The 26,663-nt window shown below is 50.3% G+C and overlaps 1 protein-coding gene across 5 annotated transcripts in view; it reads left to right on the forward strand.

The window, feature by feature from the left end:
* Positions 1 to 26,663, forward strand: part of MTMR14 (myotubularin related protein 14) — a 34,231-nt gene that overhangs the window by 7,200 nt on the left and 368 nt on the right. For 3 of the 5 annotated variants that reach the window (XM_074878920.1, XM_074878923.1, XM_074878924.1), the window contains 14 exons: positions 236 to 296; positions 852 to 974; positions 1,508 to 1,581; positions 5,108 to 5,178; positions 5,771 to 5,845; positions 8,259 to 8,325; positions 9,355 to 9,440; positions 9,742 to 9,818; positions 10,058 to 10,094; positions 11,541 to 11,611; positions 12,252 to 12,301; positions 12,522 to 12,660; positions 15,375 to 15,551; positions 23,316 to 23,471. In XM_074878920.1, coding sequence (XP_074735021.1) covers positions 236 to 296; positions 852 to 974; positions 1,508 to 1,581; positions 5,108 to 5,178; positions 5,771 to 5,845; positions 8,259 to 8,325; positions 9,355 to 9,440; positions 9,742 to 9,818; positions 10,058 to 10,094; positions 11,541 to 11,611; positions 12,252 to 12,301; positions 12,522 to 12,660; positions 15,375 to 15,551; positions 23,316 to 23,471 — 1,264 coding nt within the window. Of the gene's footprint in view, positions 1 to 235; positions 297 to 851; positions 975 to 1,507; positions 1,582 to 5,107; positions 5,179 to 5,770; positions 5,846 to 8,258; positions 8,326 to 9,354; positions 9,441 to 9,741; positions 9,819 to 10,057; positions 10,095 to 11,540; positions 11,612 to 12,251; positions 12,302 to 12,521; positions 12,661 to 15,374; positions 15,552 to 23,315; positions 23,472 to 23,711; positions 26,661 to 26,663 lie in introns of those variants that run through there. The other 2 variants (XM_074878921.1, XM_074878922.1) reach the window with 2 other exon arrangements.

The following is a 26,663-nucleotide window of genomic DNA, read 5'->3' on the forward strand; positions in this document are numbered from 1 at the left end:
GGTGTCCTTCTGACTGTCAATAATGGGTTTGACCTGTCTAGATCCTTTGCCATGACGAGGGGGCTATGTTAGAAAAGGGGCTTTTCAGGAAGAGGAAATATGGGGAACTATTGACAGCACTTTATGTGTAGAGAGAAGGCACCAAACCATGACCCTTTTAGGCATCTGCATGTCTTGTCAGGTTGGGGATTGAGTTGGTTTACACAAGCTTCAGTTCTTAATGCCTTCCTTGCAGGAGGTTCTGATGATGCTTGGGCAGATGCAGAAGATATTTCAGAGGAAGATTCTGCACTTAGGTTTGTATGCATAACAATGGGGAAGAGGGAGTTTGGACCAAAACTGCCTCAGCCACTCAGTTCTGCTCTTTCCTAGGCTGGGCTTTGGGTACAGGCTTGAAACCATCACTAAACTTGGAGTCTTACTTTCCTTTCTTTTGAAAAAGAGTCTTGAATGCAAATGGCTGACTGAACCCAGTGTAACTGAAGCTGCTAATCTCTTGCTGGAGGGAAGGGCTGGAGACAGGAATATATAGAGCCATTTTAAAAGATGTTTGAATTACATCAGACGTGTTTACTTCATCAAAAAGTACATCTCCGGGCTGGAGAAATTGTTCTGTATCTTACATGCTTGTTGCAGAACGGACTGAGACGTGGGGAGGGACCCTAAGCACAAAGTCTGCAGTATCAGTTCATTGCAGAGTTTGACTGTGACCTGTGGAGACAAGGCTTGTGCTATGCGGCTTATGGCTAGAAGCGATTCAGGGAAGAACTGTGGCAGTATTGTGCAAAGAATCAGACTCAGTGTGGTCAGTCTTCCATGCTCATTTTGCTTTGCCTTGTTCTGTCTTGCAGAAATGCAGATTCACAGCTGTTTGACAAAGTCAGAGGGCATGACATCAAGCTGCTTCGATACCTGTCTGTCCGATATATCTGTGACCTGATGGTGGAAAACAAGAAGGTGAAGTTTGGCTTGAAGTGAGTCTGGGTTCATTTGTTTTTCTGCAGGATTTGGGTTACAGCTAGTGTGGCCCTTACATGTGAATTGCTGTTGGGCGTGTGTTCAGCATCCTGGGAGCAGTCCCTGGAAGAGCACTACAGCAGGATCAGTTAGTTGATGCTGTAAAAAGAACCCCAAGGTTTTAGGCCAGAGAAAGGTGTATCAGTGGGCAAGATAGCTGCTTTCATCTGTCTTCTGCAGTCTGAGTACGTTTTCTCTGTAGAGCTTGCAGTGACGTGACAGTCACGCCTTCAGAAAGGGGAGAGTAAAGGAGCCCTCTGCTTGTGTATAGGAACAGAGGGTGTCGTTTCTCCTGGTATTTCTTTCAGAGGGAAGCTTTAGTGGTTTTGGGCTATACCTGTTCATTTGGATGTGTTGAGTAAGTTCTGCCCCTGCTCACTAATGAGTCAAGTCATTGTGTAGGGAGATGTGACAGGTAGCCTTCAGGGTGTTAGTCTCTCCATGAAAAATACTCTACAAATGTCTCCTGTTTTCCTCTTGTCCTGTGCAGTGTGACGTCATCTGAGAAGGTGGACAAAGCTCAACGTTATGCTGATTTCACGCTTCTCTCCATCCCATATCCAGGTACAGGACTGGTGTCCAGAGGGACTCCCAAGGGACAGGTGACAATCCGTTACTGGGGACTGGGAACTACTTCTGTGTGTGTGTGTGTGTGTGTGGTGAAATGACTGTGGCTTGCTGAATGTTTTCCATGCTCCCCCTGGAGAGAAGCTCTTTTATACTGAGAACAGTGCAACAAATCTGGATGCTCTGGGAGTGTGAGTCAGCATTAGGCACTCTTTGAGGTGGCAAAATAATTTCTCAGCAGTTCTAATTAATTCAAGCATGGAGAAATAGTCCCAGAGGTGGAGCTGGGGTTAAGATGGCCTTTGACACCCTTGCAACTCCAAACTGCTACTTGATGCAAAACATATCTTGCTCTGCGTTATGTAAAACCCCAATTCGTAAGAGTATTTTCTAGTCATAGTGTTCCAGAGCACCACTCTAAGATATCCCCAGTGCTAGGCAGAACTGTTAACCTGAGCCTGCAATGTACGACAGAGATGCAGATCGCTCCAGCCCGTCTCCCTGGCTATATTAGTCCCTGTGCCTAGCAACCACTGCTGGGTCACTTGCTGCACTCTTAAAGATGAGCTGAATATTGCTGCATGCTGATGTCGGGCTCGGTGATAGGATTGACGTGAGACTGCTGTGCTTGAGCTCTGTCTGCAAGAAAGGGCTCTCCTTTCTCTGTTGCACACAAAGAAAGGGAGAAAAAAGACCAAAAAACAAAAACCAACAAAACTTGTGGGTGATCCAAACCCAAACTTTTCCTTGATTACTAGTTGTTGCCCTTAAACATTTTATTTTTTTGAAAAAAAGGTGTACTTCCTTATATTCAGAAAGTAGTGGCAATTCAGAGAAGCTGCATGAAGATTTCTGTCAAGTTTATCTGCTCTGCAGATTGCTGAGGTGTACAAAAATAAGAGTATTACTGGTTTCTGTAGCGCACAGCACAGGTATATGTTACTGCTGTATGCCTCACCAAACTTAGAACATGAGAGAGACAGCGTACACATCTCTTGTAGGGTTTGTAAAGAATGAGGAAGAAGTGACTGTGTAGAGTTAAGCTGTCAAGTTGTTACTGTATGGGGAGCTCATGTTGTATGCAGTATTTGGTAGTGGTCCTTCCTCTTCTGCCATCTGGGACAGCTGCTTTCCTTTAGCAGCTCTCCACTGCCACGCTAGAGGTAAACCTTATAAAACTGGAAATTCTCCCTGCAGATGTTGCCTGATTTGAGCAGTGCTGGTCCATAGTGGAATGTTGGCATTCTGTTGAATTTAAGGCATACACATTTAAGGATTAGCAACCCCTCTAGTGGCTGGCCACGTGCCATGATACGTTCTTATTAGTGTTTCTGGGTTTGCATTGAAAGAACTTCTATTTTGTAATTTGTATCTAAAGTTATTCTGAGATCCTGTTGTCTTGAGTGAGGCAGTGTCCAGACATAGAATCATACAGTTGTTTAGGTTGGAAAAAAACCTTTAAGATCATAGAGTCCAAGCATTAACCTAACACTGCCAAGGCCACCGCTTAAACCATGTCCCTAAGTGCCACATCTACACGTGTTTGAAATACCTCCAGGGATGGTGACTCAACCACTTCCCTGAGCAGCCTGTTCCAATGCTTGACAACCCCTTCAGTGAAAAAATTTTTCCTAATGTCCAATCTAAACCTCCCCTGGTATAACTTGAGGCCATTTCCTCTTGTTCTACCTCTTGTTACTGGGGAGAAGAGATCAACACTCACCTTGCTACAACCTCCTTTCAGGTAGTTGTAGAGAGCGGTAAGGTCTCCCCTCAGCCTCCTCTTCTCCAGACTAAACACCCCCAGTTCCCTCAGGTTCTCCTCATAAGTCTTGCGCTCTGGACCCTTCACCAGCTTTCTTGCCCTTCCTTAGACCTCAATGTCTGTCTTGTACTGAGGGGCCCAAAACTGAACACAGTATTTGAGGTACAGTCTCATCAGTGTCGAGTACAGGGGGGACAATCGCTTCCCTAGTCCTGCTGGCAACGCTATTTCTGATACAAGCCAGGATGCCACTGGCCTTCTTGGCCACCTGGGCACACTGCCAACTTATATTCAGCCAGCTGTCGACCAACCCCCCCAGGTCCTTTTCTGCCAGGCAGCTTTCCAGCCACTCCTCCCCAAGCCTGTAGCATTGCAGGGGGTTGTTGTGACCCAAAGCCTTGTTGAACCATACAGTGGCCTCAGCCCATCAATCCAGCCTGTCCAGATCCCCCCGTAGAGAATTTCCTACCCTCAAGCAGATCAACACTCCTGCCCAACTTGGTGTCATCTGTGAACTTACTGAGGGGGCACTCGATCCCCTTGTCCAGATAGTCAATAAAGATATTAAACAGAGCTGGCCCCAGTACTGAGCCCTGGGGAACAACACCACTGGATTTAACTCCATTCACCACCACTCTTTGGGCTCAGCCATCCAACCAGTTTTTTTTACCCAGCAAAGTGTAATGACTGTCTAGGGTGAAAGACTTGGATTAAAATGGGGTATCTGTAGAAGCTTTTGTGCTCTCCAGTGCAGAAAACCCCTCTTTTTCATTTGGCTGGTAGTTGGCATTTGTAGATGCCAGTACTTACTGCTATAATCCACCATTCTTTGCTTTAAGCTGTTGTTTAATTGGAGTTAAATCTCAACTGACAGATTGCTTCCTGGCTGTGTGTTTTTGACAGTCCTGTCCTTGCACAAAGATTTTTTTTTGAAAAATGGTTTTTTTTTCCCACTGAAGTTACTCATGACTTGCCTGTGTTCAGTGCCTGGCACAGGGGTGTTGTGGTAATGTGGGCACTGTGGCACTGCTGGGGCTTACACAGTATGTTGGGAGAGGTGTTTCGTGTAGCCTGCAGGCAGCCGCAGTGCTAATGGTGCTGCTCAGCTGTGACTAAGTGACTTGCAGTTTGCAGCAGAGACTTCAAATAGTTGTTTGAGAAGAGCCAAAGGACACACTTCAGGAGGGGAGAGCTTGGGGGAAACCTTGGAAGTGGTTATGTACCTGCTTCCTTCAGATAGGGCAATCCACGTGTTTGAAAGAGGAGACTTAAATGTGAGAGCAATCACAGCTGCCTCTGACAAAGCCCTTTCTTGTTACCTGCAGCAGATGCCCTGTGAAAGTTGGCTTTCCCCAGGGCTCTGCCAACACCTCCTTTTGCTGGTTCCTTCTCACTCAACGTGTCAGTCTGATACCTTAGATCTGTCCAAAAACCAGTGGCCCTGGGAAGCGCAGCTCCTTGGTGAAACCTCTTGTTTGGGAAAGAATTAAATCAGTCCCTCACACTCCACATTTGCTGTGTGTTTGGAGTTTGCCCTTTGTTGTGTGAGTGTGTTCACTGCTGAGTGCTCTGGGTTGTTGCTGCTGGGAGGCCGTGCTGCACACTACTGATGATTACTGCCCTTCTCTTCCCGCAGGCAGCAGTTTTGATTGGTTTGGTGCTGTGGAGCCCTGGGCTGCCAGCACTTCCAATCCCACAGGGCACTTCAGTTGTTAGATAGCAGTTAGCTGAATGGTTCATTATCTCTTTTTCTTGCAGGCTGTGAATTTTTTAAGGAGTACAAAGACCGGGATTATACAGCTGAAGGTCTCATATTTAACTGGAAACAGGTACATGAGCGTTATAAAATGGAGAGCTGTGGGCTTTACTGGGCTTAAGTCTTGCCTCAGAATTTCTGAGTGATGGTGTATATGTGATGTACTTATTTCTGATCACAAGGAGGAAATGAAAAGGACAAACAAAAGAGATAGTGAATGTACTAAACTATTCATTGTAAAACTTGTATGTAAAATAAATGAATCGTTATCCTGAAGTCCAGGATGCTTGACCTCTCATGGCAGGTATGGGTTGCTCCTGTTTTTGAATTTGATATTTTATTGATATCCTCTGTTCCGTCTTCATATTCTGCCTCCTGCTGAAGGAAATGGTTGAGTGGAGCAGCCCTACAGGAATTCAGAAACTAACATGCCTTGTCCCTGACTTTCACTGTTGGGAGCACAGAAAAGCTCCTCTTGTCCACTAGTCCTCCTAAGAGGCTATGAGTTAATTCTTACTACTTCAGGTTTTTGCATCCAAAGATGCTTTGCTGAGACATTTTCTTCTAGATGCGCCATTTGGCATTTGTTGGTTTGTTTTTTCTGGAACTCGCTGCCTTCACATCGTGGCTTTTCTCTGACCAATTGTGTTTGGGTTTTTCTGCAGGATTACGTAGATGCTCCATTAAGTATCCCAGTCTCTCTGACCCAATCTCTGAATATTGATTGGAGCGAGTACCAGGTGAGCAAAGCAGCTGTCTCTGGAGGAGGTCAGAGATTCATTCAGGAAAGATCAGTAAAGATTTGAAGTCTGACTTGCTCCCGTTGCCGTAATCTGGCTCACTTCATACCATCCCAGTGGGAGCGAAGCTGCTTACTTGACTGTTCAGAATGGCAGTGGAAATCCTCTACCCAAAAGCCCCGTGGCTTGGTGTGTCCCGAGGCAGCAGACTGTAACGTCAACTCTTTTTCTGTAGCTTGTGTAAAGCTTGCAGTCCATTAGGGAGAGATGTTGCTAACAAAGGTAAGGAGTGTGCCAGGAAACAGAAAGCAGTATTACTTGTTTGCAGTCTTAGCTCAGCACGTGCCTGCAGCAGACAGACTTCCTTGGCTGTGGAGAGTCTTGAGAGAGGCATGTGAGCAGTAGCCAAGTGACTAGGTGCCTTCCTCAGGGGCGTGCAAGGTGCCTGTTCTATGGGAGAAGAGTGTAAGGTCATAATTGACCGTAGCCTGTCTCCATTCCTTATTACTGTGACAGCATCACAAATGATAATTGAACTCTTCTGCTTGCCCAGGCTTCAAGGTTTACCTTTGTTTGTACCAGGGAGCATCACGTAATACTGCTGATTCGTGTGCTCCATTTCACACATCAGTGGGCCTACCAATCCCCCCAGGTTTTGTGATGATTGACTGTGCTGGAGCATGTCACGCTCCTGTGCTCTGTGGCTGGAAGCAGCGCAGAACGAGCAGAGCTCCCTGTGCTGGGCCAGCGTTTGTCAGTCAGTGATGTAAATAATGTTTAAGCGCCAGCATAAGCAGAATCATGGAAAAGTAGCTTGCGGTGTTGAAGCAGAACTAATGGGACCACAGCTTGTTTATGGCTAGAAATTTGTTCACTAGAATACTGAGCAGCCCGTATTTTAAAAAGGATATTAAAAATTGAAGAGGGTGTAATAAATAGATGCAGAAGTGATCTGAGACTGGAGAAGGTGCTTCACTTAAAGCTGAAGTTCTCAGTCTGTTTAGCTAATCACAAAGGTGATAGAGGGTTGGCTTGATTAATGTGTAAGTACATTCACAGGGAGAAAATACTAATTCTAAAGCACTCTTCAATCTGGGCAAGAAAAGCTGCACAGGAAGCAATATCTGCAGTCTGAAATCAGACCTTCAAATACGGAAAAGCAGTCTTGCGTGTTATTTTTGAGGATGATCTGTTGGAACACGCTGCCAAAGGAGTGATGAGCTGTCACCCCTAGTTGAGGTGCTTCTCTGGGCAGAGATGTTGCCAAGTACAAGCTTCAGGCTGTATTTGGGGCAAATGAACAAAACTTTCTGGTTTGTGGTATAGAGAGATCAGACCGGATGATTAGATGATTCCTTCTGGCATAAGCACAAGATTGGGTTGAATTGGGCAGATAAAAGACTGTGGAAGTGTGTGTTTTTCTGCCCCAGGCTGAGTATGTTCCCCATTTCCTTACTCTTTTGTTGCTGTGCAGGCTTCATTGGCAGAGGAATGTGTGCTTTGTCTGACAGTAGTCTGAAGTGTGGCTACACGTGCATGTGCACACATACAAGCACACAGCAAGTGTTCAGTTGCAGTCAGATGTCACTTATACCACTACCACTGTCACAATGAAACGTGTGTCCCTCTCCTTGCCTTTTCCTTGCTGGTGATAGCCTATTTTCCTTGAGCTAGTTCTGCCTTTGATCAGACCACTGAAATTCCCTGCATGTTCTCATGACAAGAGCGGCACGCTTGTGTGTTCTGTTTTTCACCTGCACCTCTTCTAGTGCTGGAGTTCAGAGCCTTTCTGTGTTGCTGCTGCTACTTGGGTGCTGCTGCAGAAGTCCAGTGCTTGTCTGGAGCAGCTGAGAGTGGGTCAGCCCTCTGCAGGCAGCCTGCTGGGGCCGTCTGCAAGGGCCAGAGAGTTTTGGAGAATGTGCTTGGGTTGAGGGAACGGGCTGCTGACCTTGGCCTGCTCACCCTGTCATGCTCCTTGCATCACGTACACAGCTGTAACATGGCTGCTGAGCCATTTGGTTAAGTGCACACGTGCGGGGGGGCTGCGGAACTGGGTCAGCGCTCAGCAGGTGTTTGCTGGCTCACATTAGTCTCTCTGAGCATGGTCTGCTTGGAGCTTTGGGGCTGCAGGCAAGCAGGTTCTGTGCCAGCCAGGCAGACAGGAGAGATGGCCTTCTTATTTTTAATTTTTTTTTCCTGCCTGGTCTTTTGTACCAGAGCGCCTTTTGCAGAGGATGGGGGGATTGATTAGCGCACCAAGGGGGAGGTCTGTCGCTCTGAGGAATGGCCACAGGGTTATTTCTGTTTTGCTGTTGTTCTGGGTAGAGAAGCCAAGAGCATGGCAGGCTCTGAACTGCAGAGCAGCCTTTTGCTGTGGACAGACCCTTACCATCAACATTTCTCTTTTCTGCAGAGCTGGGACCTTGTACAACAGACACAGAACTACCTGAAGCTGCTGATCTCCATCATCAATAGTGATGGTAAGGCAGGCTCCTTGCTCCCAGTGCTCTAACTGGAGCAGTCACTGTCTGGGAGAGCAGGTGATGGTATTAGTGCTGCTGTGGATCAGTTCACAATACAGAAGAGTCACTTTATAGAGAGCTTCACTCTCTCTTCAAAGCCGGGTGATAGTTCTAGCATCTCAGGGCTCCAGCTCCCCTCTTAGAGGTGGACTTGCTGATTCCTTGAAAACCCTCTCCTCCCAGGGATGGAGGGATATCTGAAAACTTTACCCTAATGTTTTACTACTTTAAATCTGAAGAGAAGAAACCTTTGTTCCTCTGCTTGTTGACTCTTGCTCTTATTTTGCTGGACACCTGTATTTTGTTCCCCCAACTCGGGGTCTCATTAGGTGTCCGTTTAAGAGCCCCTTCCATCCTCTGTCATCACACCCCAATGCTTTGAAGGGTGTATACTGCCCTGTCTTGGCATCCCATTCCCTCTGGGCACTGTGAAGTTGTACCTAGCACTGTCAGATAGAAGGAGCCGTGTTTGGCTCCAGCAGCACGGCCAACGACAGAGTCTCCTGCAGTAGTTGTGTTGGGACACGCCAAATTTTCTGGAGAGCGTAGGAGTTGTGCCCTGTGTGTGCCTCTGCTCAATATGTATTACTAGGAAGGCTGGTGAGACTGAAAAAAGCGTTCAGTTGGAGCAGGTTTCTCTCTGATGTGGGAATAGATTGTGATAGTGTGTTGCAACTGGGTGCGTGTATGTTCTGGGTAGCAAAGTGATGTTCATGCCTAGTGACTTCATGTCCTGAGCAGCTGTCAGGACCAGGACAGCACATCAGCTGGGGCTGCTGATAACCCAGGACACTCTGAGCAATTTGTTGGCTGCCATATTCAAGACAAAATATTCTGGCTTGGTGGCTGAGCTCTGCTCTTGAGCCTGGGCTGTAGGGATGGAGGGTAGCTTGTCTCCTCAGATTTGCCATAAAGAAAAGTCATTGTTCATGTTGCAACATCCTTTTTTTTTTTTTCCCTTTTCCTTCCTACCCCTGCCTGGAACAGATGACAGTGGGCTCCTGGTGCACTGTATATCCGGCTGGGATCGAACTCCTCTCTTCATCTCCTTATTGCGCCTCTCCTTATGGGCTGTGAGTACCTGGCTGACCCACTCTGCTTCTGGGGGTGATTGTTTGGAGGGTGAGTGACTGTGTCACCAGGAAGTGGTGGTGGAGCAGTTAATGTTCCTTTTGACTATCTTGGCTTCAGAGATGGTGTGGATTGGCTTTGATGTGGAGCCCAACATGCTGTCCTGCCATCAGACGTGGTATCACAGGCAGGTAGAGGAAGCTGGGCATCTTGGATCGCCATGACAGTTTTCAGTAGATCATGAATTCCCAAGTCCCAATCCCCAGGGCTGTTACCTGAAGGATGTTCTGATTCACTTTGCAGGATGGGCTGATCCACGTGTCCCTGGAGCCCTCTGAGATCCTCTACCTGACAGTGGCCTATGACTGGTTTCTCTTTGGGTAGGCACACTAAGTTTTACTCACATAATGCATCTCTGCGCAGCAAGGGAGAAGCCTTCAGGGGGTTTGCTCACAACCAAAGGTGGATGTTGGGGCAGCTCCCAGTGAGCTGTAACAAGAGGGGCTGATGCCTTTTTTTTTACCTGGAGGCTCAGGCATCTGGCATTCTGGACAGCTTGTGCTCTTCTGCTGATTCTGGCTGCCAGCATGTGACTGAGCTTCCCTTGCTCTCTTTCCAGGCACATGTTAGTCGATCGACTCAGTAAAGGAGAAGAGGTGAGTGTCTGGTCTGGGGCAGTGGCTGAGCACTGGTTTTTGTTTTCAGGGTACTTGTTTCCCATAGCAGCATTCACTGCCTACTTCTGGTAATATCAGTGGTCTGGCTGGGCTCTAAAAAGATTGTTCAGGTGCTGAAAATACAAAATAGGAGCCTTGCCCCATTGCTTCCTCATGTGTAATGTGTGGGAATGCTTTTCCCTCAGCCTACAGTTTGGATGGTGAGTGTCAGTCCTGCCAGTTCCCTTTTTGTGCCGTTAGTGTTCAGGCCCTGGGTGAAAGGGTGCCAGGACTTGCTCTGTCAGCTCGGCAATGAGAAGGGATGCTTAAGGCGTGTGACTGCTTGGGAGCTTGGAAATAAAGCTGTGTAGCCTTGTGTGCTTGTCCTGAGTGCCAGCCCTCCTGCCTGCATGCTGCAGCTGCATGTGGTTTGCATGTCCTGGTGGGCTCATGAAGCAGGATCCGGCCTGAGTACGTGGCAGGGTGTATCTGTGGGTGCACAGATGGGTCCGGGGGGCAGTTAGGGTTAGTGGAACTAATTCTCTTCATATCTTTCACTGTTTAACAGCAAAAAATGATTGCTCTAACTATAGTTACGGTACACTGCAATATCATTTTTTGGATAGAAATCAAGAGGTGGGGAGTATGTCTAACCCTGTTGCTAATTTCTTGCTCCTCAGACTGTCATCTCCCCAGGGAATCCCCTGCCTCTGAACAGCAGAGCCAGGACCCTGGCCTATTTTCCATTTTTCATGAGTCCAGGACCCCTGTATTAGTATCATTCCTCCCATTCATTCCTTTCCCAGATCTCTGCTGGCTCGAGCCTGGCAGCTCTGCTCTGCTGCCTGCTTGGCCATGAGCAGAGTCGATAGCTGCGACAGGAAAGGGGGTGCACGGCTGTCTCTAACCCTCCCTGCTCCCCACTGTAGGAGGGCTCAGCTCTGCGCGGGCAGATGGGGTGGCAGACCCCCAGTGGGGTGAATGCCACGGAGCAGACTGGGGGACCGCAGACGCTGCAGGGACCTCCTGCTTCCAGGTGTGATCCAGCTGCGGTGCTGAGCTGGGGCGTGAGGCTCAAACCCTGCTAGTCCTGCTGGGTTTGCTGCTTACCTGGGTGTATGAGGAGCTGCTGGGGGCTGTTTCTTTTCCATTCTGCACTGATAGCATAAATACCTGCCGTGTGCTTGCAGCATGTGTGCAAGGCATTGATAAGGAGACTTGTCGTACACCTTCCTTTCCGGGCCTCCCTGCGGCAGGGAACAGAGGGTCAGTTTAACGTGTCAGAGGAGGCCCAGGATGGGATGGTGGCAGCCCATGGCACGTTGGAGGCTGGTAGCTGCAGATTTCTTCCTATCTCCTTCCTGCCAGCACCTCCCCACCAAGATAAGAGGCTGCGTGGAGCCTCAGGTTCATTCCTGAACCGCTCTTCTCTCTCCCTTTGCTCAGATTTTCTTTTTCTGCTTCAATTTTCTGAAGCACATCACCTCTGAGGAGTTCTCTGCTGTGAAGTCGCAGAGGTAAGGAGCCTGTGCCTGCTGCTGCATGGGCTGCAGAGCCAGGGAGCCTGTCAGTGCTGTTTCTTTGGGGAGATGGAAGCCCTGGTGTCCTGGCCCAGTTTTCTTTAATTTATTCTGCACTCTGAAGGCTGCAAAATGGGGCTGAGGCTTGTGAGGTGGCCATGTTGTGCTCTGAAAAACTGTCCATGCTGAAATGTGCTCTCTGCTTAATGACTGTCCGTGGCTGCTTTAGCACGGATGAACCCAGAGATGTGTGCTCTGGCTCAAGCAGGCTTTGCTCTGTCAGGCACTGCTGGCGGCGGGGGGGCGGGGGGCGGGGGGGGCGCAGCTGGTTTTTAACAGACCTGCTAAACATTAACCCCTTCCTATTTCAGGAGGGGCAGAAAGAAACAAAGCCTACCCTGGAGGCTCTGAATAAACATGTCTGTCTGCAGCCTGTTGCCTCCTTCTCAAAGCACAGGGTGTGTGGGCTGGGACTGTTAGGAGAGTCGGATACTGCACATCGGCCCCATCCCCTCTGCCCCTGCACAGCTAGCTCTCCCCTGCTCTGATCTGCTGTGTGCTACAGAGATCTGGCTGTGGCCAGCCTCCCCGCAGCCCTGAAGCGTGGCTGAGGTAACTTTTGTCTTTCCTTCCCCAGAAGGAAGAGTTTGCCACCTGGCCTCACCCTGGAAGAGATCTGCATGCTCAGTGAGTGCTGCTGCCGAGCATCAGCACCCCTGGGTGCTGGTAATGGTTGATCACTTGGGGGCTTGGGTTCCCGGCATCAAGGTGACTACAAATGGGTATGCTTCCCTCGGGGCCTCACAAGAACGCGGCCCCAGGGCACGTGGGAAGTGTATTGTTTAAAGGGAGAGAAAGCCAGCGAGACCAAGCTGGTCTTCAGGTAGCTCTGTTTTCTTTTCTCTAGAGCAGAGAGACCGAGGCAGCACCACAAGTCTGAGCAGCGACTTCTCCCTGGGGATGGAAAGTTCCCCTGGAGCAGCTGGGAGCTTCACGTATGAAGCAGTGGAGCTGATGCCAGCAGGAGCACAGGCTCAAGCAGCATGGTGAGGAGATAACCACTCAGTGGGCTGCAGAACAAAAGGGGCAGGCTCTGAGCACAGTAGAAAAGATATTTCTGAAGTCCCTCACCCTCCAGGTCTGCTCTCTGTGGCATGGGTTCCTTAAAGTGGAGGGAGGCTCTGCTGCAACTTGTGCTACAGAACTTCTGCACCAAAAATTGGAGACCACCCCACTGTCAGGCTCTGCGGGGATACTCCTGAAGTTTGTCCCCTGATGAGAGTAAAGCAGCTTTGTTTCATTTTCACCAGTTTCGCTGTTAAACTTCATCCAGAAAGGATTTTATTACTTTTAAAAGATGAATCCAAACTACCAGAAAAATGACATTTGGCAACAGCCTCCCCAGGGAACAGTGGAGATAGTTTAGCTGCCCTAAAGCGGAGCTTAATCAGTTTATGGAAGAGATTATTCAGGGGAGTGTCTGCAGGTAGTGGTAGGTGGGCTGGGTGGCCAAGAAGCCCCTGTAAACTTTAGCCCCTCTAACAGTGCAAGGTGTGTGAGCTGGAAGCAGGTTGCTGCCTGCAGTGCTGCTTCGAGATACTTCTGGGGTAGAATGTGAAATTCTCGGGGCTCCCTATGGATAGAGGGTCACACAGGGGGTGCAGGGGAGTGGGGAAGGTGTCTGGTGACCGCTGCTCTGCGGCAGGCGTTGTGCTTGCTTGTGGAGTTTCTGGTGCTGTTTGGGGATTTCGGAACCTTGCTGTAAGGTTGCCCCTCACAGTTTAATTTTTCTCTCTTCTCCCTCAGCACATGTGAAGATGCTATTTTATATTGCAATTATTTTAAATTAAATCTGGGTTGTGCTGGAGGCAGTTGGTAGTCCTCTGGGACTGAGCCTTCAGCCACGCTAGTGGCAGCAGCCCTTCTAAAGCACGCTGTGATTCAATTTATAAAATGCTGAAGAGGGGAAGAGAGAATCTTCCTGCAGAATCGCAAAATGGAGATGGGGAGTCCCAAACTGCATTTGCCAAGTGAGCAGCACAGAGTCCTCTTTAACACACAGAGCCTACCTATCCACAGCAAAGTGGCTGCAGCAAGTAGGGAACAACTTTCCACTTGCCTGGCTGCAGAGTAGTAAACTGGAAGCATTTACATTGCTCTGAGTGCTCAGAACATGCAGACTAAATCCTGCAGCACAAAACCTACACCTGATTTTTCACAAGGTGTGAAGTGGCCAGAGCATGCTGGAAGAGGTTTGTTGCGCTTGTGTGTGTCAGGGCTTGATTATTGTGACGTGTTTTCTAACTCTGGTTTGCTTTCACTCCTATTGGAGACATCAGACTGTGCTGGGACTAGCTGCTGCTACCACGGGGGTGGTTTGGGCCCATGCTGTGGGCATGAGCTTGGGGAAGGGAAGGTTGTGAGCCTTGCCATGAGTGAGCTTAGCGAGGGGACTGGTGACGGATGCCTTGCTGCAGTTTTTTTGTGGCTGTGTAGGCAGGAGAACAGGTAGGGCTTGCTAAAAGCTGGGTGAGCTGGACTGTGCATAGCATGAGCGGGGAGAGGAGGGGATGTGCTTCATTGTGTTGTCCTGAAAACGAGTGGCCTCGAGGTCTCCTTGCAGGGAGAGGCATTTGGGTTTTAGCTGTACAAGCCTGTTTCTGCAGGCTGTGCTTGGAGATATTGGCAGCTATGATAACATGAGATGAATAATGCTTGAGAGAGGCTGTGGTGTGATGTTTGAGGGTGGACACACTTCAAGAAATGGAGAGGATATCATGCTTTCCACTGTACAGTGAACCTGTCTTTAACTGCACTTGCTGACAGTGCTCAAGATCTCAGTCAAAGCTGAGATGCCTCTCCAGATTTCAGGAAGAACAAGGTCTTTTCTCCTTGAGTTTGTTTGCTTTAGACTTTTCCTTTACCTGTGTACATAGGGAGGTCTTTGTCCAATTCACTGTGGTTTTGGAAGGGGAAAAATTCTTAGGACTCTTACAGGAAAAAAAACCAAACCTGACATAAGAAAGAAAATCTTCTGAAGGCAGAGCAGCAGTGATGTGAATTAGTCCCAAATATTTGTGCTTGTTTGGCATGTAGCTGGATGGTGCTGTGAGCTAAGGCCTGATGCCGCAAAGGACAGTGAACTGTGCCCAAATCTGAATGTACTGGCTGGAAAAGAAGCCAGAGCGATTCCAGGCAGTGCAGGCAGGGAGAGGTCTGAAATGCACCTACATCTGGAGCGAATGTCAGCTCTGAGCACGTGGTCAGAAGTGTGGTCAGAGGTGCCTGAAGAGAATCACTAAAATGGAAAATAACACTCATGTCGTGTCCCTGTCACCCTCATCAGTGCGCACAAACGCCCACCTGGGCTGAGCTCCTTGGCTGATACACTCTGTAGAGTTAGAGCAGATTGAAATGGTCTTTCCCTGCTGGGAGGCCCCTTGCTTGAGGCATTTTTACAGCTAGACTAAACAAAGCCATCGCTGTATGTGTGTGGGCTGATGCATTCTCCTGTCTCCGATTTCCAGGTCACGTGGATGGTGATCATAAAGGAATGGGCTAAGATGGGTTGAGCTCAGTGTACCCCCGTCGTCGCTGAGCAGTTACCCGTGACTCATGGTTCCTTGGGAGGGAGGAGGGCAGGTTCAGTGGGAGCAAGAGCTTGTAGCTGCTGGGATAAAATCCAGCCTGTTGTGGAAAGGCTTCCTAGTTGGAGTGTGTGGGAAAGGCGGCTTTCTCACCCAAGTCCTCTATCCCACAGGAGGAAGAGCTGTGCATCGTCCCCACAAGCCGTGCTCTGGAGCAGGGCGCAGCAGTCTGAAGACAGGCTGCCTTCCGCAGGGATAGTCGAGGTCAAGTCCTCCAGCTCCTCCTCCTCAACCCATTCTGATAACTTCCTGAGGATTGGAAGCAGCCCGCTGGAAGTGCCCAGATCCAGGTGAGATGGGACGGAGTAGAGCATTTCTCAGCAAAATGAGGATCTGGTAAAGGGAGCTCAGGGCTGCACTGGTGTGGCTCTGAGAACCCTGGAGCACATGTTTTGTATCTACAAACAAACCTCAGGAGGCCTGTTCCTCTCTAGCCTGGCCTTGTGTGAAACGCTGGCCACTAAACACAGGATCTCCTGCCTCAGCCCGTTTAGAGGAGTGAGGAACTGTGCCAATAACAGCTGAGTGTCTGTTCTGCCTGTCCTCATCGCATGCCTCAACTCTGTGAGCTCTGGCATCTCTGCATCCTGCATGCTTGGAGCTCACAGCACTTTCTCTGTCCAATGCATCCACAGAGGTTTGAAATGGCTGTGCTGTGGGAGGGGGGAGGAAGCCTTTCAAACCAAGCAGACCTCACTCTGCATCTATCCTGTCTCCCTTTGCACCTGCTGACCTTCCTGACACTGCAGGGTGGAAAAAAAAAAAAAACTCTGGGTGCTGGTGATGAGCAGAGGTAGAATCTGCTGGGAGCAAGCTGCGAGCGCTGTGCTGGCACAAAGGATTTAGCCTGGAAGGCTGCGTGTTCCCGCTGGGCAACCAGGGAATGGGGACCCTGGACCTGAGCCTAATCTCATGCCATAACAAAGGATATTCTGGCACCCTTCTGGAGTCTGATTCTGTGTTAGGGCAAAATCGAGCAGTGAGCTAGGCTAGGGAAGAAAGAACAGAGCCTGTGGAGCAAACACCATGTGTTTAGGCCGACAGGGGATAAAAAGGCTCTTAGATAAGAGGTTGCTGTTAACAGCATCAAACGCTTCTGTAGTCTCTGCAGGTTTTCCAGTGAGTCTTTCTTTTTCTAGTGATTTCCTTCAGAAGCAGCCACCAGCCAAATTTTAGTACTCTCTCGTCACATGGAAAATAAAATGACAAACAAGTAAAGCACTGAAAATGTGTAAGACTGACTTACCAAGTTTCTTGATTCCAGAGAAAAATCACTGTTTGACAATTTTCATAATTGATGCTAACTGTTCTCCCCAGAGAAAGAGATCAATAGGATGGTTTTGAGTTGTTGCTGGAGTCCACCTCTGCGTTCTCTGTAAGATGAAACAAATCTCCCAAGAAGAGAAGAAAATACTGGAGAGAAAACAGCTTGTCTCGGGGGCTGCTTTTGTTCACAACAGTAGTGCCACAGTTCCTGGGTGTGGTCTCATGGCATTCCCAAGACCTGACAGGCTTGTCCAGCGCTGGGCTGGTAGCAAGCTTGCAGCAATGCTGTGGAAAAAGCAGTTGATAAAGCTTCAGCCTGACTCTGCGAGAGCAAAGAGGAGAAACAGAGTAGGCAGAAGAGCACCATGGGAAGGGGCTGAGCACACAATCCCTGAGTTTTGCGTTCCAGGGGCTCAGAGTTGGTAAAGCCAGCAATTATCTTTCCTCTGGCTGTGTCTGGATGAGGTGTCTAAGTTTTTGGATGATTAGTGCCCATTGGTGCTCAGAACTGGCACCCCCAGGGCTTGAGGCAGCAGGCAGGCACAGTGGGGAAGCTTGTTACTTCCAGCCCAGAGTCCCTGGGCTCTGGGTATTTGGGTATATCTGGGTAAATGGGTATTTATTTGGCATAGGGAAAAAGCCAAATAAATACCCATGAGAAGAAGTTGCAGTATTCTGTCATTGTAAGAGGTAAACGTTCTGTGAATTCCACTATAAACATTTTTCTGACCTTCATGATAGCTTCTACCGTGGCACAAAGCCTTTATAACCCTTCAACGCAGCAAAGTTGTACCAGTCCACTCTCAATCCCTGTTAACTTTTGTGAACAAGGCAGTGTGAAGGGCTGGGCTAGGAAAAAGTGTATGATGGGGGAATAGGGGTTAAAAGGGGAGCAAAGCCCTTGCACAGCCTGGAACCACAGGGATGGGAGAAGGGAATCAGTTGTGAAGCCAACGTGGTGAAATCAGCTGCATGCAAGGACAGTTAGCCTGCTACACTTGTGCTGGGTGGAGACTGAGCACCTGTGCGCTCTCCATCTCTGGTGTCACCCGGGTTTGCCCTGCTCAGTGTGCAGGCTGGAGGAAATAAGCCTAGAGACCCTGCAGGGAGTGGGTGGAATTGTCAAGGCAACGGCTGAACTGAGCTTGTCTTTCAACCCAAGTGTTCTGGCACATTCGTGCTCCTTTGCCTCCCAGTCCATTGCCAGATCAGTCAGACCCCACCTGCCTTCCCTGGGGTAACGCTGCGAACAGCTCTGCTAGTTCAGGACTTGAGCAGTGCCTTGCCTTGGCAGGTGCTGACATGGCTTGCACTTTTTGGGGCCTGAACATGGTATGTTTTCTTCAGAGAGAGGGCTTATGTCACTCCATTTGACTTTGGTCTCCCCCCTTGGACTATGTTAGTCTGAATTTGTCTGGAGAGCTCCGTGCAGGTAATGGATATTGCAGTACCTTCAGCCACCATTTTCCATCCTGAAGGAAAGGATGAGTCCCATTTTGGGTGGAGGAGGAGTGTATCTGTGATGGAAGGAATAGGTACATTCTGTCCCTTCACCCCCTGAAAGATGGTGGGGGCTAGGATGGAAAGGCTGGAGCACAGAGACCAATCAGGCTGCCAAAAATACCTTTATCTCTACTGTGCTGCTGGCAGGATAACACCCAAGGCTCTTAAGATGAAGAAACTACTGTACTTGACTTCCTAATCCTCTGGTTGTGTGGCCATAGCAACAAAACACTTAACCACTGCAGCAGCAGTTGAGGAAAAATGGTTGCTTGTAAAATGCCAGCAGGCACCCTTCAGGTGGTTCAGGTAAACACCTCGGTCCAGGTGCTGGCAGGCAGGGGAGCTCCAGAGGGAACAGGAAGGGAAGGGAAGGCAGCAGAGAGAGATGAGTAGGGCCTGGGAGGGGAACTGGGGTGTCCTAAAGGAAAGAGTTGCAAAAGCGGAGTCAGCCAGTGGGAGCCAAATCCCTCTCCTGGCTGGGCCGTGTCAGCAGTCTGCTGCTGCCATCGCCAAGTCTTCCAAGTCCTGCTCTGATCCAGAGGCCCTGGGTACCTGTAAATCCCAGGATGGGTCTTGTTAGGCAGAGCAGTGCAAAAGCAAATTCCTAGCAGTCTTTCTAGCTCATCCCAACACAATGGTAAGAGCAAGCACATCTGCTTGAGGGCAAGCATGCATGAAAATGCTGCCATAGATTATTTCCTGAGCAGGACAAGGTGCTTCTTGTTCTACAGAGCTCTGAGTGTGACAGATAGCGTGCATTGAATGGAATTCCCTGCGTGCAAGTGGGTAGTGGCTTGCAAACTATATTCTGTGTTTGCGTTTGACACTAATAGTCTAAGTGTCCCACGGCACTGCAGAAAAACCCTGTATCTGTCTCAGGGATTTAGCATGTGTGCACATAACACTAATGTGGCTTAGCAGCTGGATAATCTTTGGTTGAATGTGCTTTTGCTAAGTCAATTAAACAAACGCCAAAGTACTGTGATCTGAAGAGTCAAGATCTGCAGGAGTTAAATCTTGGTAAATCGTGGAGGATCTGCTTTGGGCAACAGCCACGGAGAACTCCCTTAATTCAAGGGCTGCAGACGGTTCAGCTGTGGGTTGGAGGGAGTGCAGAGAGGGACAGAGAAGCTGCTGTCCCTTGGCTTTGGGTGTTCGGTTGGTGATGATAAGGCTGCGTGCGCACTGTCTTGCTCCTTAGAGCCATCTGCCTTGGAAGCTCTGTCTGTGATGTGACAACTTGGGGTAGCGGCCGCAGCAGGACAGGAATTGTTTACAGGAATGTTTTCTGGAATTATTGCACAACTGTGCCACAAAAATGGGCTTGCCAGCTGGCACATGACTGTGCTGCAATCAGAAATGATTGTGCTCACAGAGGACTGGCTGCTCAGGCTGTTACGGCACTAACACAGCCTGTAGATAGCTGCCTGGGATTCAGCCAGGGCTCTCGGTACAGCTCGCTGCCAAGTACTCCTTGCCAACATTTCCCACGCAAAGGTGGGAAGGGCAGCCCTGTACTCCAGGTTGCCACAGTCTGCCTGTGCGTACAGTACCTACTTAACACCTCAACTTGAGGCACTGAGCATATGCTGGCAAGTGAGCTGCTTCCCAAATAGTCCTAGGTGTGTAGAAATATGGCAGGTGAGCGGGGGCAGCACAGGGCAGGATGAGAGCCTAGCTGTTGGCACTTGGCACTCGTCTCAGTTATGTATTGAGAAAGGGAAGGATCCCTGACTGTTGCTCTGCCTCCGGTATTGGCTCTCCTCTGGTGGGCAAGTGTCCGTGTGCTCTGAAATACTCTATCTTGTGCAGCATGTTGCACGGCAAGCACTGACCTAATTAAAGGGAACCGTTCCAGGCTAGGAGTTGCCAGTTATGGCCTGCTAGAGGTCCTTCCTTGTGTGAAGGAACAGCTTGCAGCTCATCTCTGTTTTGCTAATCTAATTTTGTTAATCTTGCACTTTTGAGGGAGTTTCTTCCCACTCGTGGACCTGAAGAGGTGGGGGTGTGAAGCTCACTTTCATTCTCTTTCTGTCTGCCATTAGATGTCTGTGGCAGAGGCAGCGACTTGAAGACTTGCTGTATCTCATCTCTCCTAACCGTGTCAGCTTTGCTGTAGTCGTCCGGCTGCTTCCCGAGACCCTCCGTGCTGCCCTCGCAGCTAGCCAGCCTCTGGCACGGCTGCGTAACATGCTGCAAACCTGTTGTTCTTACACGCTTGGGGACCAGTCCTGGTGTCCCAGCAGCCCCGACATGCTCTCACTGAAGTGCTTTTTGGGCCTCTGCAGCAACACTTTACGAGGAGCCCTCAGGGGTAGAAATAACAGGAAGACTTTCACCTCTAGCATTGACTGGATTTGCACTGGGAGACAGTCACTGTAAAGATCTGGTCTTGGTCTCAAGCCAAGCTCAGCTTTTGAGAAGCTCTGCTGCCCTTGCAGTGCAAACACAAGATTTCCCATGCCATGCCTTCCCCGCCTGACTCACCAGCCTTGGCCCCTGCTGTCTATCGAGGCTGTTCGAGATGCTTGTTAGTTGTGACACTTCCTCAGGAGCCTTCCCTTGAGAAGGCGTTAGGGATAGAGGGGAAAGTCTGCTTGATATCTCAGCTCTGCTGGCTAGGCTCAGATATCTAAGCCAGGAGAGAGATGACCTGGACTCATTGCAGAGTCAATCGGTTTATTCAATTAATTGTCAAGTGTTTATTTGGCTGCCTGGAGGTGAGACACAGAATTGGCTGCCTTGTGCTCCTGGACTCCTGTGCTATTAGGTTAGATGTACCTTGACTAAGTTTGCACAGCTGCTTGACAGGGTCGGGGACCCCAGGAAGGGTTAAAGAGCCACTGAGAGTCAGTCTCATGGGAGGTACACGATGCTTTTATCAGCCTGTCCAAGAAAGGATTCAAGAGGTGACTTGATCTGCCTCCAAGAGCTGGTGTAAGATCAGTCTAATCTTAGCTGACAGCCATGGAAGGTGATCAGCAGATGGAAGCTGAGGCCATATACCCAAAGCAGGAAAAAATTTTCTGCTCACCTTCTTTAGCACAGGCTCATCTGACTGACCAGTGTGGTTGATAATACTGGGCAGAGGGACATTTTCACTGTCCCTGGGGCCCTGGTTCACGTTTTATTCCGTTGCTTGCCACATGGGCGTAGTCTCCTAGGCAGGCTGCTGATACTACTCTCCCTTTGCAAGAACTGTACAGCTCTGCTCGGTTCTCTTCACCTTCACTGGAGATCTTGCCGTAGCCCAAGCCCTCCTCTGCCATCCATACTTGCCATCTTTAAAACCTGTGTTTCTGCCTGGCCCCAAACCTATTCTCTGTTCAGCAACTCGTTACTTTTCTGACAGAACCATGTCTACTTTCAGCCCAAGCCCATTGCCTATAGACCTCTTTACTGTTTTAGCTCAAATTCTTGTCACTGCGTGCGACACTCCTGTTTTTCTTGTCTGGCTATGCTGTACTCTCAGGGAGATGACACCCTCCTCTTCCCTCTGCACCGAAGCAGTGTTCCTTGATGCCTCTCCCTGGCTTCCTGCACTGTGCTCCCAGCATGGCACCGTGCTCTCGGCCCAAAGGCTCTGCCTGCTCTCCATCACACTGACTTCCTCGGCTTTATCTTCCAAAGGCAGGGAGAGGGGTAGATGTCCTTTTTCCTTACGAATTCCTTGCATCCCAGGGAAGGCTACCCCTGCCTGATCTCCAAAAGGTCTTTCTTAAGAGTATGAGAGTATAAGAGAATGCTGCAGTTCTGCTTTCAGTGAAATGCCCTCATTCTTACTGCAGCGTTACGTGCTCTAGGAAAAATCCGTTTTTTGCAAGAAAGGCTTCTGCCAGTACTCTGAACCTCACTCCTCAGTTCATCAAGCAGCCAAAGAAGAGCTGTGCAAGGCAGGTGAAGTTCTGCTCTTCCTATTTTCTGCCGTGATGCCCTTCTAGAGCCTGAACTTCCTGACAGTGATGTTACCCCCAAACTGCAGCGTCAGCACCATGATGGGAAGCTGACATGCCAGGAGCTTTGTGATTTCCCCTTCTCTGCTTGTGCAACCACAGCTCAGGACCGTGTTTCAGACTTCTCAAACTTGGCTATATTGATCAGACTAGTTAAACGGCAGGCTTGAAATTAGATTGAGATTGCGGGTAGGTTTCCTGCTGTGCATTTTCCCCCATCCTCGCCTTCCAGGCTCGCTGAGGTCCTTCTTGCTGTGGGAGATCCTGTCTTTCTAGCTGTTCTCCTGGTCTCTTGGGGAGCAGCTGCAGTGCGCCACTGCTATTCTTAGCTGTGAAGACAGCATGCAAGTACCTGGCCCAGCAGAGCTGGAGCTGGTGCACTGCTATCTGCCCAGCAGATCTCAGATAAATTATCCAGGAGATCTTGGTAGAGTGTAATTGAGTAGCTCTGCCACAGGCTGTGCTTCCAGCTATGTACGCTCTGCTGTGCAGCGGGGCACAGTAATTGCTTGCTCCTGGGAAGCCAAGAGCTCTGGGTTCATCTCAATTGATTGTGCCCTCTTCTTTGAGATTTTGGAGGGACTCCTCAGATTCACTGATCGGATTTCATGCTTCCTCCCTTCCTGGTGGGAGGTTGCATACATCAAACAATTATCCTCCCTTGACTACTTTTCCTATCCTAAAGATGTTTTGCCACCTGGTTTCTGGGGCAGTCCATTCTAACACAGGAATGAAAAGCTCTTCAGATGCTGGGAGGGGGAGTGCCCTGGGAACATCTTGAGCAGTGACTGGCTCTGTTCAGATCCGGTGTTAATGCCTCGGGAGCGATCTGCTTTCTAACGGCTGTCGGACCAAGGATCTCGAAGTCTTTCTCAACACTAACCAAGTCACAACCTGATTCTCTGATACGACTTGCTGCTGCCCTGGGATGTGCTAACAGCTGCGACAAGCGACAGGGGGATGCCCCTTGTACAGCACGACGTCTGCATCTGTGAGGGATTCAGGGCAGGACACGCCGTTGCATCTCGCTAACGGGTTTCACAGTTCTGCATGGCCATCTGCTGCTTGCTGGCTCTATCCTGTCCAGCTCCTGGTGCGCTCCTGCTGCTTTGTCGGCCTCAGCCAGCTCAGCTTTCCCCTCGCTTTCAAAGGAAAGGCTTGGCCTGGGGCCCAGCCAGAGCTGCATGTTGCACCCTGGTCCCCGAGTGTCAAAGCTGCTGGCACAGGCGCTGCTGGCGGTCAGCCCGGCGGGCCCCTGGCACCAGCGTTAGCAAAAGGCATGTGGCTGAATGACCTGACTGATCGCGCCGTCTCCCTCTCTCTCTGCCCCAGATCGGCGGACCATTCTCTGCCCGGATCTTCCGTTTCCACAGACTTTGGCAGCTGGCAGATGGTGACAGGGTGTGGCAGTATTCGGGAGCAGGCAATCCTGAGCGCAGACGCCTCTCTCCCTTGCAGCTTCCCGGATGAGTTCCCTAGCACTTGCCTGTAAGTGTCTCAAACACAGGATCTCTCCTTGGGTCTCTCAGCTGGCTGTGAGCGCTGAAACTTTATCACCCTGGCACTTTCGAAGAAGCCTGGGAGCCCGTGACAAACTGTCCCGTCTTCCCTGCCTTGATGCTTTCCATCCACAAATTCAGTCGCTGAGCACTCTTTGCTTACGCTGAACTCAGCAAGAAACTGGCATTTTCTCTGCCTAGTGACAGGGGGGCTCTTTGCTTTCGGTAGGAAGAAGAGGCTTTTCTCTCTTCCCTGAAGACGCTGAATTTGGGCATAACTGAGTGCGTTTGAGGATGCGTGCTTGTCGGGACGGGATTGGTAACCCAGATTTTCTTGCTTTTGGATCGTGCTCATCTCCATCTCCCTGCTGGGGTCAGATCCTTGCTGCAGTAAGAGCGGGGCTTTCTTTCTGTAACCATAATTTTGTCTGACCACACGCAGCATCATTTGCAGGTTCTGTGTCTGGCCAGTGCAGAGCAGCAGAGATCCTGCATCCTGCCGTGTCAAACGGCTGGGAGGCAAATGTTCCTCCCCAAATAGAAAGCCACCTCTGTGGAAGCTTGAAAGACCGGAGACGGTGCTTTAATTGCTGTTAGAGGAGAACCTTGGCTTGCGCCTTCAGGCTGCAAACTCTCAATCAAGAAACTGAAATGGCAGATCAGGGGCTGCCGCTAGCTAGCTGTGCTAGAGTTGTGCTGCCAAAGGTTTGCGGTCCCTTACCGAGATCTGAATACGTGCTCTGGAGGCAAGAGGGCAAGCGACTTGAAAATCAAGGTCTCCTGTGAGACAGGCTAGCTGTCCTGGCTCGCCTTCTCATGTGGCTGGGTGCTGTGCTGCTGAGCAGAGCAGCTGCCCCCGAGTTACGGTGAAGCTACAAGACCCGTGAATTGGCAGATCAAAAAATCTTGAGAGATGTCAGACATGGCCTGTCCAGGATTTACTCTCCTCCTTTCATGAGGACATGCTGAACTACTCCTGCAGTTGTTTGGAGATGGGTGAGGGAGCAGAAGGGACTGAAGAATGGGCATCGGAATTAGTGACTGCTTACTGTGCCCTGAACCTGGCTGTGCTAGGTGGCTACTGATCGCCAGCGAGTTGTTGCTGCCCTTGGAGCTGGATCTAACATCAGAATAGGGAATTCAGTAGAGAAATGTGAATTGAAGTTGAGCTCTGAATCTGCCTGTGCTGAGACTGCGGGCTCACGTGGTTTGGAGTCTGGCTGCTGGGGGCAGCTGGCTTCAAAGGGAGGGGAACAGCAGCGGTGGTGCTTCCCCCTTGGGTGTGCAGCAGATGCTGCGAGTGCTCTGCCCTGTTCAGCTCTTCACTGGAGCTGTGGGCTGCTCGGGGGCTGGGGACTGCTCGACTGCGGGGGCTGGGACCAGGCCCTGTGTGGAGGGGATGAAGAGTTGCCAAGGATGTTGTGTTGAACTTAACCCAGGGCCTCCACTCTCTCTCTGCTCTGCATCAGCTCTGTTTGCTCAGGAGCCCATTGTGGTTTTATCCCAGTTTTTCGCAGCCCAGCACAGTATGAGTTTTTGGAAAATTAAATTCCATTTAAGTTCCCACTTTACATCTCAGCTGGCAGCAGCTTGATGAAGGTACGCTTTTCACAGCCTACTTCCTTGTGCTTGTGTGGGGCTTGTCAGGGCTTACTTCGAGCTTGGGCTTTGACAGCCTCCTCTCATCCTGCACCCCAAGCTGCAGACGAGCGGGCAGGCTGTAGGAAGTGGAGCGGGGCAGAGTGCTGTGGATTTGGCAGGGAAGCACGACCTGCCTCCCCGCTTGAACTGTCTGCTCAGAGCGAAGTGGTGCAGCTGGTCTGCAGGGCTTGGGGTCGGGCAGTGGCCAGCTCCTTGACCCTACACCTTGGAGCGTCTCACTCGGTGAAAGAAATCCGAGAGCCTAAATACAAAATTTGCCCTGTGATGAGGTGCGAGAGCCAGAAGATGTGGGACCTAACTGCTGCACGCCCTCGCTTACCTCTGCCTGTGACATAAGATCACCGTACTCGGGTGCAAGTAAGTCCTGCTTTCATGTAGCTTATTTTTAATGCTAGCAGGTTTGCGAGCTCCACGTCCTAATTAGGTTGCCAAAAAGCATCTTTTTAATGTGTTTAGGTATGTTGCCTTTTTCCTTTGCCCTCTGGCTTCTCTTTATTATCAGGCACCGTAAACAGCGGCCCGATTGGCTGCCTCAGCATCGCTTGCTGTTTATAGGCCTCCCACCATATCCTCTTGCTGCTGTTTCCGGACCGAAGCTGTTGGCTGTGGGTGGTTAACACTTCCATTCAAATGAGCTGTGCCAATTTATAGCCAGCCCAGGCGCTGGAGAGATTAAAGAGAATTTTTTATGGGGAAGGTTTGCGCTGTGCCCTTGGAGTGACCTTTGAGGAATGTCTTACTCTCTCTGGGAACCACCGGCACGTCGCAGAGGCGCTGCAGCAAGGACCGTTTGAGGCCAGAGTGCTTGAAAGAGCTGCCCCTGAACCCTAGATCTTGCTTTCCCCTGCTCCCTCGGCTGAAATATTGCCTTCCCTCTGCTCTTTTCCCTCCGCCCCTAACCAGCTGCGTGGATCAGCTGGAGAGGAGAGCGGGTCCCGGGGGAAGCTGTGCCCTACTCTGCAGGCAGCCCTCCTGCTTGCACAGAGCAGCCATGCTGGGGAGCAGAAGTAAAACGCCGCTTGTGTCTCTGCTTTTCACAGCCGGAGCGCTCCTTGGGGCTTTTGTCACCTTGTCTGCCCCCTCTTATTCCCCACAGAGGCTGCTGGAAGCGAGGGCCGGTCGCAGATAGGTTGGAAGCGACTGTCCGGGCATGGCGCTTATGGCCAGGCTCAGTCTGGGAAGGCTGTGCCTGGAGGGGAGGGAGCTGGCGTGGGGGCTGACGTCAGCCAGCACCCCCTTGGCCAAATGTATGAACTGTGGCCTTGTGGTGGGAGAAACTGGGCAAGGAGGGGGTGAAGGAGATGGAGGGGAGAGCAGGAGGCTCCATGGGAGACCCTTGGGTAGGGTTGGGTTGGGCTGGGCAAGGAGGCCGCTGTAGCCAGAGCCTTTCGCGGCTGCCTCGGCCCCTGGAGCCAGCTGAGCCCCATGGCACCGCGGCCGGAGCCCCAGCCCTGCTGCCCCCAGAGCTGGGCTGGGGACAGGGATGGCTGCAGGCGCTCACCTCCCCGTTTCTCTCTCT

Source organism: Strix uralensis, chromosome 10, assembly GCF_047716275.1.
Source record: "Strix uralensis isolate ZFMK-TIS-50842 chromosome 10, bStrUra1, whole genome shotgun sequence".
Classification (NCBI taxonomy): domain Eukaryota; kingdom Metazoa; phylum Chordata; class Aves; order Strigiformes; family Strigidae; genus Strix; species Strix uralensis.